The sequence below is a fragment of the Dermacentor andersoni genome, chromosome 3, assembly GCF_023375885.2.
Source record: "Dermacentor andersoni chromosome 3, qqDerAnde1_hic_scaffold, whole genome shotgun sequence".
Classification (NCBI taxonomy): domain Eukaryota; kingdom Metazoa; phylum Arthropoda; class Arachnida; order Ixodida; family Ixodidae; genus Dermacentor; species Dermacentor andersoni.
This window is the reverse complement of record NC_092816.1, coordinates 57,663,667-57,676,964: the sequence shown is the minus strand read 5'-3', so window position 1 is coordinate 57,676,964 and position 13,298 is coordinate 57,663,667. Positions and strand designations below refer to the sequence as shown.

Genomic DNA, 13,298 nt, shown 5'->3' with positions numbered 1-13,298 from the left:
TGCATAACTTGCATTTTTGGGCAGCATGTTTATCTGCCTGTTGTGCAAGGGTAATGCCACGAAGGACATCCGCAAAGTTTTAAAATGCTGCGAGTGAAGCCCTTTAGTGAAACCCGTTGTGCACCCAAGGAAATAAACCACACAGGAAGCGCTCGGTTCCGAGATACAAACCCTTTACTATCTCTTTGAAACCCTCCAAATGACTTGTACATATATTTACAATATTCTACAGCCGTGAGCAAATGTACAAAGCCTTTCATGTCGCGAGAACACGCGACAATGCACCCTCTTCAAGCCATCTTCCTCCCTCCCCACTTCTCGGTAGAGGGAGGAAAGACAGTGCACAAGGGGTCATCCGGGTAAAAAAATCGGGGAAAAGAAAAAAAAAATGACAGAAACAGTCATGAATGAACGATCTGCGCCTCACGTGAACAGTAACACGTGGGAACACTTTTACCACCCCTCCAGCCCCAAGCATTGAACGAACAACACGTCAACTGTAAAAACAGACAATGAAATAAAGGTGCACGAGAAGCTGTGATTCGTTGAGTATATCACCACCCTCATGCACGTTACGGGGGTGCTAGTGACTTAGGTTCTGTGCCTTCTCTCACAAGCAAAGCTGACACTCGTCTCTCTTACACCACAGTGCCCACTTCCCCCCAACCCCCTTCAGGCCATTCTCGCTCCCCCAAACAGACAACACAATCTAGCAAAGCACGCCGCCACCTTGCGAGGAAGACGGCTGTCGCTATAGCACCACTCTGGCCCTTCTTTCGTTATTTTTTTCGTGTACAAACACCCACGACCCTGCTCAACTCTTGGATTAAAAGGAAATCGAGAAAAAAAGGCCACACGACGTCGGACTGTGCAGGACCTATGGCACTGGCTGCGGGAGCCGGTTGGCTCCTTTAGTTCACCTTGCATTGCCACAGCGCGGGAGGGAGTTTGAGCTGACAAGTGTCGCATTGACACCATTCAAGTGCATCAACGATCTCTCGCCATCTGTGGTGATGAAATGGCCAATGGGACAGTTTGTCAGCTAGGAAGCAAGCTGCTGCGTCTCATAGCCTTCTCTAAATCTGTCGAGAGAGACCTGCGCAAAGAAAAGCAAACTTTTGGGGGAAGAGTCTAGAAGCCAACCGCAGCGGGCCAGAAACTCTGTGCAGCCAACTCTTGCTGCTGGAGCAACGACCCCAGCAGTGCAGTGAGAAATTTAATATCAATGAAAGAAAGACTGAAGCAGCATGCTTCGTGGCTGCATTCTGTGTACACGGCCATCTGTATCTACAACTGGTTTCGCAAGCCAGGCCATCCGTTGCAACTCGTTCTCTCTCTCTATCCCTTCACGGGTACCACCCTTCTCCTCCTCTCGTCCATAAAGTATCACAATCCTGCCTGCACTGATCACAGTTTTGTGTGCAGGAGCGATGCTTGCTCCGTTCATCACTGCCACATTCCCTTTCTCTCCGCCTGAACACAGGCTGCGCACAAACCTTGCAACACGTGAAAAACTCGCTCATCGCCTACCACTCACAGCACAAGCATAGATAACTGGACCACAATCTGCGCGGGGTAATAGTAGACAAATGGAAAAAACCCTGTGCAACACTCTCGAAACCTAAACACACACGCACACACACACTTTGCCCTTGCCTGCCGTTTGGCCTTCTCCATTCACCGCCAGGATGGCACCGTAACACACAACATGCCACGCGCGGTGCCATCGAACTCTCTTTCATTTTTGATGTAACAACACTTGCATCGCAACACAGTAAGAAACGACAAGCTTAAACTTGGAGACGGGACAACTGCTAGAGAAAAGAAACTGTGCAGAAACTGTAAAAAAAATGTAAAAAGCAGAACGAGCAGAGTTCCGCTTCTTTCTGTTGTTTGTCCCTGTGCACTGCCTTATACCACCGTGAGACAGTTTGCTTTGACCTTCTCAGCGCTTGCTCCAGCCATTCTGCTTCCTCACAGGACAGTGAGCTGGCAGACAGTGGCTTGCATCTTTCTTTGAGACAAGTCGACAGCGCGCTTAAACTAGACATAATCCCGGCGATGCTGAATTATGCAAGCACCCAGAAGTCTGGGACGATAAACGTGCACACAGGTGACTTCTAAGCACATGAGCAGAACTTTCACTGCATAAGGCTACTGTTTTGACAATGGCACATGAGAGCCTCTCTCACGTCTTGAGATGCCACGAAGTTTACACTGTCCTCCTTTTTTCCACAACAATGCCTTCTTTGCATATAAACTGCAACGCTTTGCGACACTAGGCCAAGAACCCCCCCTCAACCCCCAAACACCAAGAACACCAGTGACTTGCTTCTGTGCACCTAACAAGCTATACTAAACACTCCCTTTTGCGTGATTTGCAGCTGCGGGCTCTATCGTGACACATGCGTGCACACGAGACCCCTTCGATCAATGCAACAACAACCAAGCACAGTTGGAGGCTAGAAATGTGTTATGACAATGAACATGCAGCGAAAAAGCTATGACAATGCAATCATGCAGTGCATCAGGCCAGTATCGCAAGAAGTGTTCCCAATATACAACTTGTATGAGGTGGTAAGTCTTTCACATATGCCGTCCAGATGACAGCTGTAACATATTTGTCAACAAAGCCAGTCACAACCTTGGCAGGCAAGGTTCATTCTTGATGCAGTCACATACTCTTTCGAAAGCAAAACGTCCAGTCAAAACTTGATGCTACTGCTTACTTGTGAGCCTTGACAAAAAAAAAATCATTTGAACATTAAAATCATTCCTGAGTAAGAAAAATTTACATAACGGCCACATGCCTGTGAATTGGCAGCTGCTATTCTTGAGCGGTGTGCAACAGTCTTGCTGGACAGATGCTTTTCACAATGCAACAAAGTCTGAATATGACCACGTAAGCATTATGCAACTGGGGCACCAAGGTGGCTTCCTGAAATATTGCGAGCCTTGGCCTTCCGTATGCATTTTGTAGTTACTTTAAAAAGATTATGGACACGAGTCTCGCACAGAACAGGAACGCTGTGTGGCAGGCAAGGAATGTATGCAATGCCTGATTCCAGTGAATCATGCGCAGCACTCACATCAAGCTGTTATAAAATGTCTGGCAAATCAGCCAATGGAAAAGATGCACAGTGCAGCTAAAACAACATCCAACTGCTTTGACTAAATCAGTGAGCAGAATAAGTTAATTCAATTTGCCTGCACTTTGTAATATAGTTCAGGAGGTTCCACACCTTGCTTTCCGTTTCATTAATTCAGCACGGTGGCAACATGGTGGTCTGCACACACAGGAACCGACACTGAACTGGCGTGAACTAATTCCATCAAGTTCAGTCCAAATCGAATGGACCAAATGTCCATCCTGCTTTCTACTGACTGCAAGCACAGCGCTATCTTTCATTTATTTATTTTTTATTTTCAATTTACACTGCATGCAAAACATCCTGCCCAGAATTGCAGCTCTCTAATTCAGTAAAGGCCGCCGAGGCTCGATTTCATGATGACGCCAGCCTACTGCGCAAGTGTTGACTTATGCACCAGCATTTCTCCAACACATGGGTCCAACGTAAAGTTGCTCAAAAGGGCGTGAATAGGTGAAAAAGCCAATCCTTCTGTAGGGATGATTTAAAAGATCAAAACTAATGCTCGAGAAAGTATGCATGTGACAATGGTCTGATGCAGGATGATGTGACAGAAGGTGGTGTAGCCGTACAACAGTAATGCGTGAAACGTGATGAAAAGATATGCGGCACCAAACTGGACAAACGACAAAGAAAGTGGGGGAGTTGAGAGCAAATGGAAGATGGGAACCAGCAACTGCGTATGTACAGGTGCCACAATTTTACAACATCGAACAACCTGTCGTGGTGATGACGCGACTGGTTGGCCTTGGCAAATCCCCGCCACCGGCTTCTGTTCTACGATGGCAAAAGTGCCGAGTCGTGGGAGATGACATGATCCAAGCTAAAAATAAATACAGCGAGATGACACCACAAACGATGAGGACAGGATGATGACTGGTATCTTGGCACTAGGGTTACAGTTATATTACTCAAACAAGTGGAAGAAGGGGTAGGGAGGATGTAAGAGGGACAAAGCTGGTTGAGAAACAACGGTCTCATTGGCGATGGACGAGGACGCAATGCAGTCACGGGACGCAAAACAAAGAAAGCAATGAAGGGTGCGATAGGTGAGAGATGGGCGATGGAGAGCCGAGTCAAATTTTTTACAAAGGGAGTGGACCGCTCAGGACGCGGCGGAAAGAATGAGAAGTGTCTCTTTCTTGGCACGGATTTTTTGTACTGCGAGAGGCGACCAACACCATGAATCCAGCTTTTCCAGCTTTTGAGAACCGTGCATGTGCCATTTCGGGATTTCTTTTAAATCTTTCGTATTGTGTCGCTTTGTGCCATTCACAAACAACGTCTCCACGTGTGGAGAGCGCAAACGTGGCGCCAAAAATCTCGCAACTGATCTTTGTCGCTTTCAGTTTCCTCTCTCGTTTATTTTGTACGATTAGTGTCGATGTGACACTTGTTTTTCTATCCTTTTTTTTCTTTTCTTTTTTCGTGCAGGATAACGTAAAGGTGGGGACATCATGACTAGGACGCACACATTTGAAAACCCGCTTTGAGTAGTACTTTGAACACACATACACATGCACCAAGAGAGAGAGAGAGAAGGGGAAAAAAAAAAAGAAACATCAACAAGGACAAGTGCGACTTGACCAGGTGCTTAAAAACACCGCGGAGAAGTTGAGGTACTGTTACTGCCAGAAACACACAACAATCGGAAGGACGCCAAAGGAAAACAGTGACAAGTTTAGCTGCTAGGTGACACTAGTCAAATGGCAGACAGGCAACAGAAAAACCTCGCCTGCCAGAATAATTATGTGAGCACAAAAGACAAGTGGCAGCAAAGCCACCCTCGAACTCCTAAAGCTGCTCTTTATGATGCTGCAAGCTGCAGAAATGAATGAGAGGCGCCAGTTCGCCTGCTGAGTGCAGCATCGACTTGTGTTTGTAGATGTGCTTTCCCTCTTAATTTTGTTTTCTCCCTTCTTTTATAAATTTCGTGCACAAGGTTTGTATGTGGCTGTTACACGGATAACAACAAGACAGCTTTGCAATGGTTAGCTGCTTGTCGTCGTGGAATAAAATTACCATATGGATATATAAAGCCAGATTTGAAAAACACCTAGAAGTAGAAAAAGCACCAACATGCCATGCTATGGTTGCAATTAAGACGCAAAAAAACAGTGTATGTTGTTTAATGGAAATATGCATTTTTTTTTTTCATCTTTTGGGGTTATAATAGGTGCAGCTTATACATACAAGAAATCTAAAGAAATTGTTCTTTTTCTATTCTTATTCTTTTTGCAGTTGTGGGTGCAATGACAATCCAACTTAAATAACACTTAAAAAAACATAATACACTGCGTTTAAAAAAAAAAGATTAAGCTTGACACCTTTGTACACTTTGTACAGTGAAAAAAAAAAGAATAAGCTATAGTATCGTTAAAAAAGGCTGAATGTCTGGACTGTCACAAAACAATGTCAGCAGTGTTAGGGCAATAGCAAAATAGAAGCTCGACACCTTCGATTGTTACTTGTCTGCCATTAAGGCTTCTTGAGCCACATTAACGCTAAGACGTACTTCCGAAAGGTGAATGCACTGGTCCAGCCCAATCTACAGCGTTTTCCATTGGCGTCCTGGCTTCCCATTGAAGCGGCGCCATTGTGACAAATGAGATGCCCTCACCTTTCTGCAGCGACAAACATTTGCATGTTCAGTTCTGCTGCAGATGTGTAGTGCATGCAATGGATACTACATGTGCTAAAAAAAAAAATTTGCTTGTGCAAGGAACATTGCAGCAAGCTATACAGTGTGCGCAGACCATGTGCGTGAAACAGCAACGTTCATTGTGCAGAGAAAAAAAGAAGTGAGGAGTCGTGTTCTCGGATGAATGAACCACTACAATCTTTTGTAACATGTGCAGATATAAACGAAGTGCACATCATTTATGATGAGGATGGGAAAACTTGTTAAAATGCAATCGTAACTGCATGTGATTACATCAGGGCTGATTCTGCACACCTTCAGAGTGTTATGTAGCAGAGAATGCTCACTGCTACAAGTGATAATTGTTACGACTGGTATCATTCTAAGTGAACTGCACTATGAACATTTTACTGCCACAGACAGTAATAACTCTCACTGTAGCCACGCCATAATGAAATGAGTTGCAATAATAAGGTGAGCGGTGAATGACGCCTGCCTTTTTCCATTAAGGTGCATGAACACGTGAAAAGCACAAATACATCTCCAGAAAGAAAAAAGAAAAGCCACAGAAGCTGTCTATTCGAGAATCCCTGAATGCTCATTGAACAAAATGTGCCTCGGACTGCACTAAGCGATGTAGGGATGCCCAATGGTCACTTGCAGGCCAAGCGACAAACCATGAAAGCTTTCTGGTACATGTGCCAAAACATGAAATACGTTCGACAGGTGCCCAAAAGAGGATGAGATACAGTAGAATCCTGGGTGTGTGATCACGGTTTATATGAATATAATTCCCCAGCTAAATCACATTGTGCAGAATGTTCAGTGTTGAGAGTTGTCGAATGCTCTTCTGCATCGTTCTCTTCGATAGGGACCCGTGAGCCGCAGCTACCTGCAGTTAGGTGATCAAGGACATCACACAACCGTTTAGGTCTTTTGCTGCCGTAGAGAGGTCCTCAAACCGCCAGATTACTCTGACATTTCTGTAGTTTGTGCAGTGTCCAGAAAAATAACTTGGCTATAATCAGCTCTAAATAATTTCAGTAAATGCAATTCTGCTATTTCGTAATGCTAATTTCATTTGTGTCTGATGACACGCATTTTGGATGATGCCATTTACATTATGCAAGGTTTTGCATCGCCAAGGTTCCTACTGTATCCAGTTTTGTTCTGCTGCAAATTTGATGTTGCAGGGTGCACTTCCAACTCTCTTTAAGGCCATTAATTGCAACTTAGATGGCCTCGAAACCAACTTCCGGCTAAAATCGGCACAGAGACCTGCATCTCATTGCAGGTCCGCATGCACCCACTCCAACATGAGCGATTGTGTCAAATTCTGTGAAACGGGCGACGAGAATGATGACAAGTGAGCTACTAGTGAACAAGGCTTTCCACACGGAAGTTGTGTTTCCGTCTGCAGCCACACAACAGCCGAAAAGGGGCAACAGCGGATGAAAATGCACACGCACAAACACACACACACATGCATGCCGAACAGGGCAACAGAAATACCAACCGTTCAAAAAAACAGCCAGGAAAAGCACACACGTGGCACAACGCAAACTGGAACTGCAGAGCGCTGCGTCTACGGGGTATACCTTACAACCCCGCACCCGTGAAACGGATGCAGGAGGAGAGTGAGTCACGATGAAACATTGCTCTTTCTCACTCGACACTTTGCGTGCACTACACACAACTTGCATCTAGAACTCTAGCATCAAGGCTGCGTGTCGCCCGACAGTTTCAGCTTGCCCCACCTAAAGCAAGCTTGTCTCACACACCAGATCATAAAGAATACTCCCCACTTGTCACAGTGGCTCCTATTCACTCACACAACAATAACAAACAAAACAACAAACATTAAAACTTCTCAAGTCATTAAACATGGGCCAAAAGAAAAAAAAGGAAACAGGCAGGCCGACACTGTAAAAGTAAGAACTTATGAACACTACGAGGTGAGTGACACGAAACAACAAAAAAAAGGGGAGGGAGGCACCTGTGCTGACAACAACACACAGCTGTTTGTCTTCCATTTTCACATATAGCAGTGCGAAAAAGAAGAGAGAAAACGTAACAACAACAGCAATAACAGGGACACATTGAAAGAGGAAAGGCGCTAAAAGACCTCGACGGACAAGCACCGGCGAGATCCTGCAGTGGTACTGACTGTCCATGTGACACGGCGTCTTGCCGGTCGCCATAATCACCGTGCATGCATGTTGCAGTCCCGGCGGAAAAAAGTATTGCATTTGACGTTTCTTCCCACACCAGTTACCCGCTCTAACACAAACGAGGTGAGCCCCAAGAAAAAGCTGGCTTGGCTTTTAGAAGAAAACTTCCCGCTCAACAAGGGCCAGGTACAACTTGGCACGTGACATAAATAGTTGTGCCTTTTTGATCAAAGCGAGCATCAGCCATGCCTACAACTTGTGCCTGCTTCGCATGTATTAGTGCAATGAGCCTGCACTCTGCCATCAAGCCTAGAATTTGCGGTTTCTCATTTGCAGCCGTGACAGCTGCTTTGAGAGGAAGCTGAGGATATATGGGGAAGAAGGGAAGGAATGTCCCTGTTGCAGTACTTGCCAGTAGTCAGTTGACTGAGCAGTAGCAACTGTCATTCTTTAGCTAAAGTGAATATGCTGCGACTTTTCAGCACAGAGAAAGCATTTTACTAAGCCCATACATCGTTGCAGTCTGCTACACGTAAAGTGTGAAAACCACTGAGCCTGTGCTTCCAGGCTTTAGCTTGTTCCACATTTTAACCAAGCAGAGGGGCACAGTTTTTGACTGGCAGGCAGTGTACACCAGGCTCATTCAATTTGAAGGACTGGGCTGAAGAAGCATAGCCTGGACTCGTTCATTCCTTCCAGGCAGCACTGGACCGGCCGTTCACCAAAGCCAGAAGCACCAAGGTGTTCACACAAGCCAGCCTTCGTCTCTCGGGGTACAGAAAAAAAAACAAAAAAGCACCAATGGTGCTTTGCCAACAGTTGTTCTGAACAGTAGAAAGCGAACAGGTTGAACATACTTGGGCTATTTCTTTTTTTTCCCCCGTCTGACATCGTGCAGCCAGGTTTTACAAGAGGACAAACGACAACAAGCGTACCTCGTGGAAACTAGCTTGAGCAGGTGCCTTTGCAGCAGATTCGAGTGAATGGCAAAGGGGTTTGCCTCTGGCTGACGATGCCATTTAGCGGGAACAGACGCAAAGGTGGCCATGGCTGAGCAAAACTAGTCTGGCACATGCCAGGCTCCCTCTCGTGGGGGTCACACCTCGTAATGCTAACGTAATGTTTCTCAGGCCACGAGAATGGAGAGCCAAGCACACACACGGCCTTCCAAGTCAATGGCAACGGTGCAGAAAGAAACGGTGGAAGGGCCGCAGGGCGTCGATAATGAGAGATGCGCGCTGCGATGCGGTGCTGCGGTGCCACCACCACTTCAGGTGGCGAGGAGCATCTTGTGTTGTTCCACTGGTGGTTTGGGTGGGGTCTGGGGACTGCGGGCTGCAGGCTCCTTGACCTCGCGCAAGTTCACCGGGGAGCCATGTGCCGCCACTTCGGGAGAGGCGGCTGTCGGTGGCGGCGGCGGCGGCTGCGTGCCAGGCGGAGATGCAGGTGCACTCGTTGGCGGCGGTGGCATATGAGGGGACGGCGTGTCACCGCCCTTGGGCATGGAGCCCAGCTTGCAAGACATGGGCTCTGCCTCCTGCATAAAGCCGCCACATCACAAGGAATTAGAACTTGGTGCCCTCTGAAAACAGCTTTGTTTCCGGACATGACTGCACCTGAAGCAATTTGTTTGTGCCCCTTGGGAATGCACAGCGTCATTTGTTAGGAAATACTGTTCCATTATTGTTCACACCGGTGTAACTTCAACATCTCTTCTATGTTGTTGTGAAAAAAGCGGCTGTCAAAAGCCTGTCATCATTTTTCTCTACACTAATATATGACCTTGTTGCGGAGAAACTTGCCACTGAAGGTCCCGCTGCTGCACCTCAATTTGATTTGCCCACGCCAAAAAGGACCAGTTGATGTAAACCCCACGTGGCCTCCTCCTCTGTCGCTCAATATGAACCAGGCTGTGCTGACATCGCGTGTGAGGTGGCATAGTCCAAATAGTTAAAGCAGCTGTGATTTTCCATTTTCATCATTTTCTCGCTCAGAGAAGCTCTTGTTCTCGCTGTGGATGATGAATTCACTATTACAGAAGCTTAATCTTTCAATCTAGCTTGACTTAATAATTTTCTTTAGTCTTTCCTAAAAGTTAGTCTGCAAGCCTGCATGTCTAAATCATCAATCTGCAATATGTTCTGGGAATGCTACTAATGGTGTGCTTCACTTTGGAGTGGTAGAACCGTTACTGGGATGTGTTCAATATAGCCCGATCAGCATATGATCGAATCTTGATATAACAAACATGGATGTTATAACACGGAATATAACAAACACGGAAATTTTTCGATACGATGAAGTAAAGTCTAAAACTTACTGACATTTGTTTTTGTCATAACCATAGTGTATGCTAAAAAGAAATATAGAATGTAGAGAAGGTAGTTCTGTATGAGATGGAGGTTTGAATGCACTATTACGGATGGAATGAAACATAATAGGGAAACTTTATAAAAGCGCAGCACCCCATACACGCAGTTACTCAAGTGTGATGTCTTGCCACAGAGAACCTAGTCAATAAAGGCGACGTGGACTCTGCTCGAAGTGTACGGGCCAAAATTATACATATGTCTCACAAGCTGGAGACAGCTGGAAGCGAAAGTGTGGCCATTAGTTAGCTCTAAACTGACGTGTTTCATTCCGTCAGTATAGCACGGTCAACTTCCAGTGTTTGACCTTGATGGGGCTGATGAAACTGATCTATTTAACTGATGGGCTGAAATAAAGAAGAGGCAGAAAAGATGCCCCAAATACGCTGCTTGATTTAATAGTAATATTTGCCCGAATTTAACATGCCCCCAAACTTAACACGCACCGAGTTTTTATGGGTTCAAAGTAGAAAACTAATGAAGAAATTGCATTACATTTCCTAAGTGAAGTTAAAATCTAATGAGAACCCAATTTTTAAAAAAGAAAAATGTAGTATGCTTCCGATTCTGGCAATCGGAAAATGATGAAACCCACGAAGCTTGTCTGCATGCTTATTATAACCATTAACAGACTAATATTTTCAAGAACGTTTCTGAAGCATAGTGGTCGAAGCTTCAAAAGGTGGCAACCACGTACGGTGCCACTGCTGTAGACGCTTCCGATATTTAGTAAATTGTAATGCATTTATGAAATGGCTAAAACTCTCCAACAAGCGGGTGCTTTAATCAACCTCTGGTTGATCAAAGCACCAGCTTTCTCCAATAACACAGAACTGACCCCCACCTTTCTTGCAAGAGGCTGTGGATGCATGCAAAAAGAGACACTGACCTGGCGCTGTTGAAGTAGCAGCTTGTAGTTCGCGAGGAAGTGCCGCTGCTGGCAGGAGGACAGCAGCAGGCTGACCTCATGCATGATGTCCTGCCGGGCACGTTCACCAAGTGAGTGCCGGTCAAAAGCTACCCAGAGGCCCTGCAGCTCAGGCACTATCATGGGGGGCCCTTCCTTGCCATCCTCTGCCAAACCAACGTCTTCCACTCCTGAAAAAGGGGGGGGGAGGGGGGGGGCTGAATGCCTGTCCCTTACCTAGAACTAACCGCCATGCTCCTTTTACATCGGCCTTATTGGGGGCCTTGCTCACTAAACTTCTCTTACAGAAGCACTAGTCCTAACTGACACGACCACTATGACAATAATCTTGTTATCACACTAATTGCCATCATGATCAGCGGGTGCCAAGACCGTTATCACATGTGCATAATGCACATAGCGGATTTTCAGATGGTCTTGGATGACCGCCAGGTGATTCAGAACGCACAATGTTGCCCCCCAAATGTGAGGCCAATTGTAAAGCATATCAGTCGATCCAGTGACCATGAGTGTCAACAGTGTCATCAGTGTCGATAGCACACTAACGGACAGAAGGCAAGAATGATAAACTAGGTAAGAACTGCATATCATGCTAAGGTGTGCCCAGAAATCTAGATAATGGCTCTGCAGTAGGGCACAGATAAATATTAATGAGCACGAATAGAAAGGTAGAAACAAGTGAACAAGGTCATAGTGAAAAAGAGTGTGAAAGCACCAATGACATAAAAAAAGGACCGTGACATAGCCAAAACACTCATCTGTCCTGTTTAATTGTCTCTACCTTGGCTGTCGTCCTCCCTTTGCACCCACTTATCTTTCAGTACAATAAATAGCTTGGATTGACATCATCACGGATGTCATCTTTGGGTACTAGCATATCAAGAAGCTGCGTAAGCATGAAACATGACAGCTGGACAGCCACGTCTTGCGCAAAGCAACGAATTGACAACAGTGATGACTCAGTAAAAAGCAGCCACCGTCAAAGGACAAAATGTATGCATGATTATATGGCTTACTGACGTCATCAGGGTCACCATATTCGGATACTAACATAACAAAAACCTGCGTCTGTGACGTCATATGAATACTATATATATGGACCAAGTTGCCCAGAAACAATTATTTGGTAGGATAGTTAAAGGTATGGTCACTGAATTAACTGAAGAGCTTAACGATTGGCCCTTTTGATGTGGTTACATTGTGTGATCTAGATCACCTGGTGGTCATCAAGAATACTTGAGAATTCACTATGTGCCTTACGTACATGTGATAATGATTTTGGTGATCGTCGTGGTGATGTTCAATCGGGAATGTTAATCATCTAAGAGAAGTTTCGTGAGCAAGGCCCTCATAAATGGCTGGGTACATATCGACGAGATTCTGTTGTTCGTTATTCTACACCAGGGGTTTATTTTTAGTGCAAGGAGGCTTCTAAGATATCTTTTGTGGCAAATAGTACAGTTGTGCAACATCAGCTGTCACATTACTTGAAGAAGTAAACATTACTTTCATGACAGATCACAACATGGCATTTGTTTTAAGTTTCACTATATGGTAACAGTGCTTTTACCACCAAATTGAAGATTAATTAACTAGTAATGAAGTCGTACCCTTCTGAACAGCTGACAAGTGTTACCTGGAACATCAATGCATTTTGCCATAAATTTTAAGCACGTACAGTCCCACTTTATTATAACTAAGTCACATGTGACACAAAAATAGCTTCATTATATCCAATATTTGCTATAACCATATACTATCTGTTACACTGTAATAGCATTTAGACAAGTTTTTGTTTACTTGGTTATATCCGATTATTCACTATCCATGTTCACCATATCAAGGTAGCTCAAATTGGTGCTAAACACAAAGCTTTTGCTAAACAGATATGACTTCATTACATATCAACCTCAATTCTGCAATTTGGGTTGTGTGCCCTGAAGTAAATAATTGCACAGTTGATTAGTGAAGCTTTGTGCAACTTTAGTCATTAAACCACAATTGCCTCTTGAAGCAATTTAGAAGGTGATGTCAGAGAAT

At 45.1% G+C, this 13,298-nt stretch overlaps 1 protein-coding gene across 1 annotated transcript in view; it reads right to left on the bottom strand.

The window, feature by feature from the left end:
• Window positions 1-156: 156 nt before the first annotated feature.
• Window positions 157-13,298, bottom strand: part of Snoo (Sno oncogene) — a 179,727-nt gene continuing 166,585 nt past the window's right edge. The window contains exons 5-6 of the mRNA XM_050195456.3: window positions 11,220-11,428; window positions 157-9,498 (exon numbers count right to left, since the gene is read on the bottom strand). Coding sequence (XP_050051413.1) covers window positions 9,232-9,498; window positions 11,220-11,428 — 476 coding nt within the window. The 3' untranslated portion in view covers window positions 157-9,231. The remainder of the gene's footprint in view (window positions 9,499-11,219; window positions 11,429-13,298) is intronic.